Consider the following 14,973-nt stretch of genomic DNA (forward strand, 5'->3'; position numbering starts at 1 on the left):
TTGTGTGTGTGTGGGGGGGGGGGGGGAGCTGGGTTGTTAACACTCCTGTCCATGAGCACAACTCAGTGGTGAGGGGGGATAAACACCTGGCAGCTTTTCTTTTCTAGGAAAATAATGTTTTTCCTGTTGAGACTTAGGAAATCTACTGAGCGTGACCTCCATAATTAGGGGGTGTTAGTGGTTTAAGACCACTCTGTTGTGGTGGAGATATTGGTGTTAATGCTGTTAACCCATCTTTTCTTGTGCTTGGCTCTGTTGGAAAGGAACATGGTAATTGGAGTGTGTTCATTTTTTCTTTTTTCCACAAAATGCTAAGTCTCTTGATTTCTACGTAGGAGGTGATCTGTCGATTTAATGGTGATACCACATTTCTTGTGCTCCCTGTTTTGGCAAATGTAATGATTTTGCCTTTAAAGCGTAATCTCCCAACTCCATTCCAGAACTCTTATGGCTTTGGTGACTGCTGAATAAATTGAGAGAATCACCACAACATGTTGGCACAAGAAGGACACACCTGGAGGGCTAATGCTCGCCTTCCAGCTCCGCGAGTTCTCACTGGTGTACATTTCCACGTAGCCCTTCTGCTCATCCGAGTATACCTGGAAGCTGCTGGACATCAGCTTCTCACCGGACGCCAGCGAGTGTCGCGACTGTGGCTGCTTCATGGGTTCTTGGCGGGGCTTCTCCTCCATCTTCCAAAAGAAGGAGAACGTTACACCTGGCGAGAAGAAACAAGGGGGGAAGTTACTGGCAAGGAAGGCGTGCGAGCTACCCAGGCCCTGGGAACAGTATGCACACTCGAAGCACAGAGTATTTAAGTTTCTCCCAACAGCAGTCTGAGTTTAGAGGAATTGTGCATTCACAGTATCTTCAAAATACCTCCAATCTTTCAAGAGAATGTCAGAAGAGCAACAGGAATGTCTCAAGAAAAATTGAGAAAAATAAATCAAAGAGATTAATGACAAAAACACATGTATTTGTGACATAATCGAAGTAGGTTATGTTTGCATTAGAGTTCCTGAGCTGACCTTGGAGCGTTACCTGGCATTGCCTTTTGGGATTACCGCCTTTGATTGTTCCGCATTATTCCCAAAGTCCTTGCATTGTGTGGTACTGCCAATGAGCTGCTGTCTGTTGTCCTGCACCCAACCCTAATACCTACCCACACTAAGCGAGTAACTACCTTTGAATCCTCCTGATTACTCAGTAGAATGTGTTAATCTATCTGTCCTCTGCTCTAGGCTTGTTCTGCATCTGAAAAGGTTTGATTTGCTGTAATTCCCAATGTACAGGTGTGGCCTTTCCTTCACGCATCTGCTTCCAGTAGCACTGCTGCTGCGTCACTTGTGTGTCAGAGTATGATGTGCCAAAATGTCATGGCGTAAATACAGAGGACCAAAATACTGACAAAAGAATAATACTAAACACAGGTACTCCTACAAATACTCACAGGCCTACACAAATGTGTACACACAAACACATGCATACATACATAAATATGCACAAGTAAAATATATATATATATATATATATATATATATATATATATATATATATAGTTACTGCACAAGCACACACACTTTCACAAAGATACTCACATGCATGCATACGCACTCATGTATGTGTGTGTCTATATAAACATATATACTTCTAGCACCAGACTGGTTTAAGTGGTGCTCTGCCCCTTCAATACCAGGTGCGTGACTTCTGTCAGGCGTTGCGTCCTACACAAGTACCATTCTATAGCCGTGTCCAGAAAGATGTCGGCACACCATCAGGATAAATCAACTTAGGGCCTCATTTACAAGCCCTCTGCGCCAACGCTGCGTCATTTTGTGTGCCGTTGCGGTGGCGCTAGCAGTGCACTATACTGTTCTGACGCATTGGGCCCAATGCATCAGTTTGTTGATCCCTGCATCATATTATACCTATGCCAGCTAAAATGTGTGGAAGGTAGGCGTTCCCATGGGAAAAAGCCACACAGAGCTGACGCAGAGTGATGCAGTGAAATGTAAAATTCACTGTGACTTCACTGCATCAGAATGTTACTGCCTGCTCAGAGCATGCGTAAAATTGATGCAGGTCTTTTCCAACGGGAGCCTCCTCGCATTGATGGAGTAGCGTCATTTTTATGCCGCTACTCCAGGAATGTGTGAGTTTAGCACCAACACATGTGTCAGAATTTGACGCATCTGTGAAAAAGTGCACCATGGAGCTCTGTATTGCAAAGATTGGGCATTCATGGCGTCGTTAGGGGATGTGCTGGAAGTACAAGAAAGCTGACGCATCAATGTAGATGTGTCAGATTCTTGTAAATGAGGCCCCCAGTTTGATTGCAGATATGGACTGGTGGCACCTGAAATATGTACTTAGCTAATCCCTTAAATCACACCCTTAGTCCTGGTCCATCAACTGTCCTATGCAATTAAATAGCAATTTTAAAAAAACGTAGGTCCTGAGTTAGAGTTTGAAAGGTGTGTTACTCCATCACAAACATGAGCGTGCCGGATCAACAGGGACCGCGGGCCACCATTTCCAATAACAGTTTAAGCCTGGGATTTTGTTCTTAATGTATATGTTGCTACTGACCTATTTGGAGTGATACACATTTACTTATACATGCATATAAAGCCTTAAGAAAACCCTAGGCCTGCAGGCCACGATAGGGTGAAACACACGTTGGCTATGCTATGTTACGATGGAATATGACTTTCTCGCATTGGATTCATCAACCCTTGTAATGTCATGTGGCGATACCACTTGCTTGCATCAATGAACTGTTTATGCTACAAATTAGTTTTGGAACCTAAATGAATTGTCTGAAATTACTATATGGAATGATAATTAAATATATATCTATAAGGATCAACATGAAAACCTAGAGGTCACACTCAAACGTATCTAATAGTCATCCCAAATAAGAGGGGCAGTTGGCCCTACCCTCATACGAGCGTTTTAGAGCAGCAACCAAAATAAGTCAATCATAGGTTTTAATACGGGATTAGGCGGAAGGCCAGCGTGTGCCGGGCCACGCCTATTAATCCTGTCTTCTGTCACAAACGTGACGGTTATCCCGTCTGCCTTATTACGATTTCCGTAGAATATAATGGGATAGCAATACGCTGGACGGGAAATCCGTCACATTTGTGGCGGGTAACCCGTCCGCTAAACTCTAAACCAGGCCCAGAGTTGGATTGAACACTCTAGGTAAAAACTTTTGGCAAAGCCTTTCTCAGGAGAGAAGATGTGATGGCCCTTGCACCCCAGGAAGGATCAGATGTGTTTGCCGACAGCCTAGAAGCTTTTCCCACATAACAATGTGATGCCAAGTTTGGGGTTCATCTGCTCAGCAATTTGTGCTTCTGCTGTGAACAAACTTTCCTGTGGAGCTAAAATGAGAAAACACATCATCCACCCCTTATGTTTTTTATCCTCTTCACAAAACTGTTTGAAAATAGACCTTGGCGGACCACGCTAAGCAATTGCTAAAATGGCGCAGGTCCGACCACCAGGAAGTTGGTGGTGGGGTGTCATTTATATTTAATGTCCAGCCATTGCAACGGATCTTTACTCCTGAAAGTTATATAATGTACCGGCCCTTCACAACACACCGGGGGGGGGGTGGGGGAGGGGGGGTCCACAGCAATGCTGCTTCATCCATCCGGAAAGAGGGGTTTCATGTCTGATTTCAAAAAATAACCTCTTCCTCCCCCTGAACCCTGACACGTCCACGCCCCTTTCCGCCCCCTCTCCTCAACTCTGAACACAGACACAAAGCGGCAAAACTTCAAAACTCAGCTGGGATGAAAGGAACACCAACTTGTGAAGAAAAAAAGACGAGAGGAAAAGTGAGGGGGCGACAGCGAGGAAATGTGTGAGAGAGAGAGATAAAGAGAGAGGAGGGGGTGTGAGAGAGAGGGAAGGAAGCGATAGAGAAAGGAGACTAGGAGAACTAAGGAGACAAGGAACACGGGGAGGGGACAGCGAGGAAATGTGGAGAGAGAGAGAGATGGAATATAAAGAGAGAGGAGGGGGATGTGAGAGAGAGGGAAGGAAGCGAGAGAGAGAAGGGAGACTGAAAGAGACAAGGAACACGAGGAGAGAGAGAGAGAGAATATAAAGAGACAGGATGGGGGATGTGAGAGGACGAGGACCTGGAGATCTAGAAGAGACGAGGAACACGAGGAGAGAGAGAGAGAGATGGAATATAAAGAGACAGGATGGGGGATGTGAGAGGACGAGGACCTGGAGATCTAGAAGAGACGAGGAACACGAGGAGAGAGAGAGAGAGATGGAATATAAAGAGACAGGATGGGGGATGTGAGAGAACGAGGACCTGGAGATCTGGAAGAGACGAGGAACACGAGGAGAGAGAGAGAGATGGAATATAAAGAGACAGGATGGGGGATGTGAGAGGACGAGGACCTGGAGATCTAGAAGAGACGAGGAACACGAGGAGAGAGAGAGAGATGGAATATAAAGAGACAGGATGGGGGATGTGAGAGAACGAGGACCTGGAGATCTAGAAGAGACGAGGAACACGAGGAGAGAGAGAGAGAGAATATAAAGAGACAGGATGGGGGACGTGAGAGAGGACGAGGACCTGGAGATCTAGAAGAGACGAGGAACACGAGGAGAGAGAGAGAGAGAATATAAAGAGACAGGATGGGGGATGTGAGAGAACGAGGACCTGGAGATCTAGAAGAGACGAGGAACACGAGGAGAGAGAGAGAGAGAATATAAAGAGACAGGATGGGGGATGTGAGAGAACGAGGACCTGGAGATCTAGAAGAGACGAGGAACACGAGGAGAGAGAGAGAGAGAATATAAAGAGACAGGATGGGGGATGTGAGAGGACGAGGACCTGGAGATCTAGAAGAGACGAGGAACACGAGGAGAGAGAGAGAGAGAATATAAAGAGAGAGGATGGAGGACGTGAGAGAGGACGAGGACCTGGAGATCTGGAAGAGACGAGGAACACGAGGAGAGAGAGAGAGAGAATATAAAGAGAGAGGATGGAGGACGTGAGAGAGGACGAGGACCTGGAGATCTGGAAGAGACGAGGAACACGAGGAGAGGGAGAGAGAGAATATAAAGAGAGAGGATGGAGGACGTGAGAGAGGACGAGGACCTGGAGATCTGGAAGAGACGAGGAACACGAGGAGAGAGAGAGAGAGAATATAAAGAGAGAGGATGGAGGACGTGAGAGAGGACGAGGACCTGGAGATCTATAAGAGACGAGGAACACGAGGAGAGAGAGAGAGAGAATATAAAGAGAGAGGATGGAGGACGTGAGAGAGGACGAGGACCTGGAGATCTAGAAGAGACGAGGTACACGAGGAGAGAGAGAGAGAGAGAATATAAAGAGAGAGGATGGAGGACGTGAGAGAGGACGAGGACCTGGAGATCTGGAAGAGACGAGGAACACGAGGAGAGGGAGAGAGAGAATCTAAAGAGAGAGAATGGAGGACGTGAGAGAGGACGAGGACCTGGAGATCTAGAAGAGACGAGGAACACGAGGAGAGAGAGAGAGAGATGGAATATAAAGAGACAGGATGGAGGACGTGAGAGAGGACGAGGACCTGGAGATCTGGAAGAGACGAGGAACGCGAGGAGAGGGAGAGAGAGAATATAAAGAGACAGGATGGGGGATGTGAGAGAACGAGGACCTGGAGATCTAGAAGAGACGAGGAACACGAGGAGAGAGAGAGAGAGAGAGAGAGAATATAAAGAGACAGGATGGGGGATGTGAGAGAACGAGGACCTGGAGATCTAGAAGAGACGAGGAACACGAGGAGAGAGAGAGAGAGAATATAAAGAGACAGGATGGGGGATGTGAGAGAACGAGGACCTGGAGATCTGGAAGAGACGAGGAACACGAGGAGAGAGAGAGAGAGAATATAAAGAGAGAGGATGGAGGACGTGAGAGAGGACGAGGACCTGGAGATCTAGAAGAGACGAGGAACACGAGGAGAGAGAGAGAGAGAGAGAATATAAAGAGAGAGGATGGAGGACGTGAGAGAGGACGAGGACCTGGAGATCTGGAAGAGACAAGGAACACGAGGAGAGAGAGAGAGAGAATATAAAGAGACAGGATGGGGGATGTGAGAGAGAGGGAAGGAAGCGAGAGAGAAGGGAGACTGAAAGAGACAAGGAACACGAGGAGAGAGAGAGAGAGAATATAAAGAGACAGGATGGGGGATGTGAGAGAACGAGGACCTGGAGATCTGGAAGAGACGAGGAACACGAGGAGAGAGAGAGAGAGAATATAAAGAGAGAGGATGGAGGACGTGAGAGAGGACGAGGACCTGGAGATCTGGAAGAGACGAGGAACACGAGGAGAGAGAGAGAGAGAATATAAAGAGAGAGGATGGAGGACGTGAGAGAGGACGAGGACCTGGAGATCTGGAAGAGACGAGGAACACGAGGAGAGAGAGAGAGAGAATATAAAGAGACAGGATGGGGGATGTGAGAGAACGAGGACCTGGAGATCTAGAAGAGACGAGGAACACGAGGAGAGAGAGAGAGAGAATATAAAGAGAGAGGATGGAGGACGTGAGAGAGGACGAGGACCTGGAGATCTGGAAGAGACGAGGAACACGAGGAGAGAGAGAGAGAGAATATAAAGAGAGAGGATGGAGGACGTGAGAGAGGACGAGGACCTGGAGATCTGGAAGAGACGAGGAACACGAGGAGAGAGAGAGAGAGAATATAAAGAGACAGGATGGGGGATGTGAGAGAACGAGGACCTGGAGATCTAGAAGAGACGAGGAACACGAGGAGAGAGAGAGAGAGAATATAAAGAGAGAGGATGGAGGACGTGAGAGAGGACGAGGACCTGGAGATCTGGAAGAGACGAGGAACACGAGGAGAGAGAGAGAGAGAATATAAAGAGAGAGGATGGAGGACGTGAGAGAGGACGAGGACCTGGAGATCTGGAAGAGACAAGGAACACGAGGAGAGAGAGAGAGAGAATATAAAGAGACAGGATGGAGGACGTGAGAGAGGACGAGGACCTGGAGATCTAGAAGAGACGAGGAACACGAGGAGAGAGAGAGAGAGAATATAAAGAGAGAGGATGGAGGACGTGAGAGAGGACGAGGACCTGGAGATCTGGAAGAGACGAGGAACACGAGGAGAGAGAGAGAGAGAATATAAAGAGACAGGATGGGGGATGTGAGAGAACGAGGACCTGGAGATCTAGAAGAGACGAGGAACACGAGGAGAGAGAGAGAGAGAATATAAAGAGAGAGGATGGAGGACGTGAGAGAGGACGAGGACCTGGAGATCTGGAAGAGACGAGGAACACGAGGAGAGAGAGAGAGAGAATATAAAGAGAGAGGATGGAGGACGTGAGAGAGGACGAGGACCTGGAGATCTGGACGAGGAACACGAGGAGGGGACGGGGGGCACATACTGACCTCCGGGCCCGCACACGCTCAGGTTGGTGAGGCACGAGTTCCTGTAACTTCCGAAGTAAATGAAAGGCTTGACTGTGAGGTACAAGCCGTGGCTGACCATCCCCTCCACGATGTCTGGAGACGAGAGAAAGTGTCAGAAGCGCATCATTTAACGAGTTAAACATAAAACAGAGACTTCAGCTGTGAAGAATGTAATGTCTTCGTTTCATATCATCAAGCAAGGCGCTGTTTACTACAAACATGTGACAACCTCAGGCACGCGCTGCAAATACATGGAATAACAAAGCATTTAGCATTTAGGCTGCCGAATGAAAACAGTGTTCCGGGTATCCACGGCGTGATCCCAAGCAGCTTAGGACATGCTGCCAGGAGGGCCCATCCGGACATCCCTGAGCCCACAGGTGGGCACGCCCCCCGGGCCCTTATTGCCATTAATGCCCTGGAGCTGTTTGCGCGCAGCCGGGCCGGGGCCTGCAGCAGACATTCCAAGATGGCCGACCCTGAACAGGTCTACACTGATTGGCCAATCCTTCTGTGATCACTTCTAGGATGGACCATGCCAACTCCCCCTGAGGAGATTGCAGCTGGTGCAGAACGCTTGAGGTCCACTTCTGCTGCGCCTCCCAGGTGAGCTCCCGTTCATCCATCCTTCAGACATCTTCACTCCTCACCTGTGGCGGAAGAAGGCGGGTTCAAAGGCTTACTTCTTATTCGCTGAGCTATCTACGTATCCAACAGGTTTATTCCGCATCACCCGGTTAGATCACCTCAGTCTTCCAGTTCTCTGTTGGTCATCCCTCGGTTTGGAAGGGAAACATGGGGGCATCTCTTTGTCCTGTTGGGATGCCAAGGAGTGGAAGGCTCTCCCACCACAACTACGGGCCACAGAGGACATTTTACTTTGCACTTTGTGTTTGTCTTTTGATACCTATATTTATAGAGACCAGACGTTTACTGTTAGCGCTGGGAGACTCCTGGAGTAGCTGTTGTGCTGTATGAACCCTTTAATAATAACGACACCTCGCTAATGTAGGACCTTGGCCACATGTGAATCAAGGGCGCTAGGTGTGCGCTGTCCGCCACAACTTGGGAAAAAACACAAACTAGCATACTTTCAGTGGGTTTACTAGGGGTTATGGTAGACACAGCACATGCAGATGTCAGGACACAAAACACGCACCTGGAGTACGGTGACCAGTCAAAACAACATTACACCTACAATGAGTGTAGATTCCGGCAGACCCCAAGCAGAACATGGACACTTGGCAATTACTGCAGGCAGAATGAGTACACGTACTGCGGATTAACACTTCCATGTTGAGTATTAACACTAGCCGTGAGTGTGGCCTTCAGGCAACACTACACGTGTATCGAGTACGGCCTCTTCATGGCACTAAGAGATCATACGTTGAACTTCAGAACCCACTGCATCCACATTGATCATAGGCTTCGGGACGCACATACTGAGTATCCTCATTGAGGTTATAGCACACCCAGCGAGTATGGCCACAACACTTGGCCCACAGAGTATAGTGACTAGGTGACACTGCTCCCCTATAAAGAATGGCACATTGGGTGTGGATGGACTTTGGGACACGCAGGACGCACACCGAGTAAGGATAATAAGGATTAATTCTTCCATGTGGGACGCCAGCTACACGGTGGGGACTTCGAGCCCTTGGACCCTTTGCCAGAAGCTTTGAGATGATGGAGGAGGCAGGCCCCTCTGGGACTTCGTGCGCTATAAAACGCTAGCCAGATACCTAATATGTGGGACGCCAGCTACAGTGGGGCGTACCAGCCCTGGGACCCTTGGCCAGAAGCTTTGAGATGTCGGAGGAGAGGGACCCCTCTGGGTCTTCGTGCGCTATAAAACACTAGGCAGATACCTACTATGTGGGACGCCAGCTACGGTGAGTACCACCAGCCCTGGGACCCTTGGCCAGAAGCTTTGAGATGTCGGAGGAGAGGGACCCCTCTGGGTCTTCGTGCGCTATAAAACACTAGGCAGATACCTACTATGTGGGACGCCAGCTACGGTGGGGCGTACCAGCCCTGGGACCCTTGGCCAGAAGCTTTGAGATGTCGGAGGAGAGGGACCCCTCTGGGTCTTCGTGCGCTATAAAACACTAGGCAGATACCTACTATGTGGGGCACCAGCTACGGTGAGTACCACCAGCCCTGGGACCCTTTGCCAGAAGCTTTGAGATGACGGAGGAGGCAGGCCCCTCTGGGTCTTCGTGCGCTATAAAACGCTAGGCAGATACCTACTATGTGGGGCACCAGCTACGGTGAGGACCACCAGCCCTGGGACCCTTTGCCAGAAGCTTTGAGATGACGGAGGAGGCAGGCCCCTCTGGGTCTTCGTGCGCTATAAAACGCTAGGCAGATACCTACTATGTGGGGCACCAGCTACGGTGAGGACCACCAGCCCTGGGACCCTTTGCCAGAAGCTTTGAGATGACGGAGGAGGCAGGCCCCTCTGGGTCTTCGTGCGCTATAAAACGCTAGGCAGATACCTACTATGTGGGGCACCAGCTACGGTGAGGACCACCAGCCCTGGGACCCTTTGCCAGAAGCTTTGAGATGACGGAGGAGGCAGGCCCCTCTGGGACTTCGTGCACTATAAAACGCTAGGCAGATACCTACTATGTGGGGCACCAGCTACGGTGAGGACCACCAGCCCTGGGACCCTTTGCCAGAAGCTTTGAGATGATGGAGGAGGCAGGCCCCTCTGGGACTTCGTGCGCTATAAAACGCTAGGCAGATACCTACTATGTGGGACGCCAGCTACGGCGGGGAGTACCAGCCCTGGGACCCTTGGCCAGAAGCTTTGAGATGTCGGAGGAGAGGGACCCCTCTGGGTCTTCGTGCGCTATAAAACACTAGGCAGATACCTACTATGTGGGACGCCAGCTACGGCGGGGAGTACCAGCCCTGGGACCCTTGGCCAGAAGCTTTGAGATGTCGGAGGAGAGGGACCCCTCTGGGTCTTCGTGCGCTATAAAACACTAGGCAGATACCTACTATGTGGGACGCCAGCTACGGCGGGGAGTACCAGCCCTGGGACCCTTGGCCAGAAGCTTTGAGATGTCGGAGGAGAGGGACCCCTCTGGGTCTTCGTGCGCTATAAAACACTAGGCAGATACCTACTATGTGGGACGCCAGCTACGGCGGGGAGTACCAGCCCTGGGACCCTTGGCCAGAAGCTTTGAGATGTCGGAGGAGAGGGACCCCTCTGGGTCTTCGTGCGCTATAAAACACTAGGCAGATACCTACTATGTGGGACGCCAGCTACGGCGGGGAGTACCAGCCCTGGGACCCTTGGCCAGAAGCTTTGAGATGATGGAGGAGGCAGGCCCCTCTGGGACTTTGTGCGCTATAAAACGCTAGGCAGATACCTACTATGTGGGGCACCAGCTACGGTGAGTACCACCAGCCCTGGGACCCTTTGCCAGAAGCTTTGAGATGATGGAGGAGGCAGGCCCCTCTGGGACTTCGTGCGCTATAAAACGCTAGGCAGATACCTACTATGTGGGATGCCAGCTACGGTGAGTACCACCAGCCCTGGGACCCTTTGCCAGAAGCTTTGAGATGGAGGAGGCAGGCCCCTCTGGGACTTCGTGCGCTATAAAACGCTAGGCAGATACCTACTATGTGGGGCACCAGCTACGGTGAGTACCACCAGCCCTGGGACCCTTTGCCAGAAGCTTTGAGATGATGGAGGAGGCAGGCCCCTCTGGAACTTCGTGCGCTATAAAACGCTAGGCAGATACCTACTATGTGGGATGCCAGCTACGGTGAGTACCACCAGCCCTGGGACCCTTTGCCAGAAGCTTTGAGATGGAGGAGGCAGGCCCCTCTGGGACTTCGTGCGCTATAAAACGCTAGGCAGATACCTACTATGTGGGACGCCAGCTACGGTGAGGAGTACCAGCCCTGGGACTCTTGGCCAGAAGCTTTGAGATGTCGGAGGAGAGGGACCCCTCTGGGTCTTCGTGCGCTATAAAACACTAGGCAGATACCTACTATGTGGGATGCCAGCTACGGTGAGGACCACCAGCCCTGGGACCCTTTGCCAGAAGCTTTGAGATGACGGAGGAGAGGGACCCCTCTGGGACTTCATGCACTATAAAACGCTAGGCAGATACCTACTATGTGGGACGCCAGCTACAGTGGGGAGTACCAGCCCTGGGACCCTTGGCCAGAAGCTTTGAGATGGCGGAGGCAGGCCCCTCTGGGACTTCGTGCGCTATAAAAAGCTAGCCAGATACCTACTGCGCAGGACGCCAGATACGGTGAGTACCACCAGCCCTGGGACCCTTTGCCAGAAGCTTTGAGATGGAGGAGGCAGGCCCCTCTGGGACTTTGTGCACTATAAAACGCTAGGCAGATACCTACTATGTGGGACGCCAGCTACGGCGGGGAGTACCAGCCCTGGGACCCTTGGCCAGAAGCTTTGAGATGTCGGAGGAGAGGGACCCCTCTGGGTCTTCGTGCGCTATAAAACACTAGGCAGATACCTACTATGTGGGACGCCAGCTATGGTCAGGAGTACCAGCCCTGGGACCCTTTGCCAGAAGCTTTGAGTTGACAGAGGAGGGGGAGCCCTGTGGGACTTCGTGGGCAGGTGAACGACCAGCCCAAAAGTGCAAACTTCTTCAAGATACCAGGTTCTGCAATGTAATCATTGCGCTTGTGCTAACGTGCAACACTCCTGTGTGATTATTAATTAGACGCACACTTTCAAGAAACCTGGCTTAGCTTCTAGGCGCCGACACATTTTAATGCTAATATTTGTGAGTTGGAAACAGGACACATGGGTCTGTCCTTCACTTTATGGGCGAGGCTATGAGAGCGCGTCTCTGGGCCGCGTCACCACAATGATGTGGTCTGACAGGACACATTGCGTTGTTTTATGGAGTCCTCGTCTTCATAGCGGTCACCGGGTGTAATCCCAGGTCTCATATACCCATCGTTCTCAGCAAGAACTAAGCAAATGTTTTATAAACCAGATAAGTGAACATGACAGGTGATGAGGTCACATGCAGTTCATTATCAACAGTGTTGTCTTGTCTCTGCCAAGAACAGACATAAGCCAGTGGTCCACATTTCCGTGGAGACGGTGTTGTGTCGGAGCGCTCCGATGATGGTGGACAGAGGCGCGCGCAGGTTGTATGATGAAACCACGCATGCATTTAGCATGCATGCCTTTACAACGCGTCCTTTACAAATCAATGCATGCATCTTTACCACAATTAAGCCACGCATGCCTGTACCACGAAAATGTAAGTATTACATTTATATATATTACAGAAAGGGTTTATATTTACCGGTAAATATGCAGATTTTCATGATAAAGGCATGCATGGTAAAGCCATGTGCGTGGTAAAAGTTTTACAGGTAGGTATAAACTCTAAATGTATACATAAATCCTAAAAACACCCTTGCCACCCAAAAACCCATATTCACCCTAAAAACACACTTGCCACCCGAAAACCTTTACTCACCTAAAACTCTAAAAACGCCCTTGCCATTACACATATATATACACATACATACACACACACACACACACACACACACACACACACACACGCGCGCGCGCGCGAATACTTACATTTTCGTTGTAAAGGCATGTATGCTAAAGGCAAATTTGAGGTTAAAAAATGCGTGGTAAAGACATGAGTTGTAAACACCAATGTGTGGTTAAGTTTGCGTGGTAAAGACATGTGTTGTAAACACCAATGTGTGGTTAAGCTTGCATTGTAATGACATGCGCAGTTCCGACTGCGTTGTAAGTGCTGTTTCCCCGCGCACCTCCACAGATCCCAAAGACAAGTGGAGCTGTGGAAGACTCAATAGTGTGCATGGCACCTCTCTCAAAGACTTCGAGGACAGGAAGCCGAGTGAGTCACGCCTCAGGCATGCAAGTGACATGCGACAGACCCTCAATAGAGACCAATCCTATCCCTCCACTCAACCTCAGAACCTGCATCCTGTGGTGTTTATCTTGTGCTCTTGAGAGGCTGTCCTTACTAAAGGAGACGCAAGGGCGGATCGAACAAAGCATTTATGAGTACAGGAAGTAGTGCTACAGGAGTATACGTTTACATACTCTGACATGCGCGGGTGAATCGTTTGAGAGTGTCCAAATCCATGCTAGTAAAAGGGCGAGCAGAGTCCTTTCTGTTCATACTAACTGCATATGAATGTTAGCGCCATTGGAGATGTGTTTTTGTGACTGGAAGTAAGCAGTGCTGGAACTGGAAAGTTTACCCTGGAAATCCGTAAATTAGGGGTCAATATGTGGCAAAGGAAAGTGGGTGGAGTCACGAGGGGCGGAGCTTGAAAAGGAGAGTCAACAAATACATTTATATTTAAAAAAATCTGCCACATAGACGTTGGCAACAAGGGTTGTTGTGACGGTAAATCTTTTCTATATTCATTAATTGGTCACGAAGAGGGTGCGTTTTAAAATCTCTGACAGGGTTAAGGCACCTGCTGCAGATACCTTTGCATGCCCAGCACGTTTCAGGGGGATTATAATAGTGGTCACAAAACTCTAGTGGTTAACACAGTTCTGGCAGAGTTCTGTGTTTTGTTCAGTCAGTTTTGATGCAAAGTAGCATAGAGGGTTAATGCGCCCGCTGCAAACCACATTGTGTAAAATGCAGATCACAGATTCTTTTTTTTTTATTTTTTTTTATATAGGTACCCGGGCTACTGTTTTTGACACCAAGATTATTTTGTTACTTCCAGTTCATAAGTTGCAAGCCTTCTAATATAGGACAGAGATCTATTTACTGGCATCAAGGAGCTGCAAGCAAACTGTAAGTCATGAGTTTAGACCCTTGTTTTTTGTCTCAATCTGTTGTTATTCTGAGATTGCAAAGAAGGGCTCCTCTGGGAATTAATAAAGTCTTAATAATACTGTCAAACACAATCACTGTGTTAGGTTTTATATCCCGACTTTCTGTTTCCCCCGACCATTCGCTCTTAACATATAAGGTGTATATAAGGTGTAGGAATCACATATCATCCATACCTGTAGACATTATTAGTCTTAACCCTTACTGTCCTGTGTAACATTTCCTGTATGTTGATTTACACACATACTGTGCCTGTGTGTGATTTAAAGCTCTCTGGCACCCTACACTGGGATGAGTGGCGCTATAGAATTATTATTTTAAAAAAGTTGGTGCCATTTACATTTGTGAAATTAAACCTACATACAGATAAATCTTGCATTCTTACAGTACAAGCACACCTCTTATAAGGGGAGTTGAACCAAGGTAGAAACCCATCACCAACTCTAGTTTCTCCTTAATGTTTGAGAAGTGAGAAGAAGCTGTGGGACATTTGTTTCCTTGGCATCTAGATGGTCCGCTCCAGATAGCTAACATCAGTGCGTAACAAGCATGAGGAGGGACCCCTGCAAGAAATGCTGAAGGGCCCCCCCACACTCACATCACTAGGGGCTGATGGGGCTTTCTCCAATATGGGGGAATCCTGGGGGTCCTCACACCGCAGGGGCTGGAAGGGCCTCTGT

At 49.1% G+C, this 14,973-nt stretch overlaps 1 protein-coding gene across 2 annotated transcripts in view; it reads right to left on the reverse strand.

Annotated features, from left to right (window-relative positions):
- ADGRD1 (adhesion G protein-coupled receptor D1) overlaps positions 1-14,973 on the reverse strand; it is a 634,610-nt gene that overhangs the window by 557,556 nt on the left and 62,081 nt on the right. For both annotated transcript variants that reach the window (XM_069215354.1, XM_069215353.1), the window contains 2 exons: positions 7,422-7,535; positions 515-718 (listed from right to left, as the gene is read on the reverse strand). In XM_069215354.1, the coding sequence (XP_069071455.1) occupies positions 515-718; positions 7,422-7,535 (318 nt within the window). The remainder of the gene's footprint in view (positions 1-514; positions 719-7,421; positions 7,536-14,973) is intronic.

Source organism: Pleurodeles waltl, chromosome 11, assembly GCF_031143425.1.
Source record: "Pleurodeles waltl isolate 20211129_DDA chromosome 11, aPleWal1.hap1.20221129, whole genome shotgun sequence".
Classification (NCBI taxonomy): Eukaryota; Metazoa; Chordata; class Amphibia; order Caudata; family Salamandridae; genus Pleurodeles; species Pleurodeles waltl.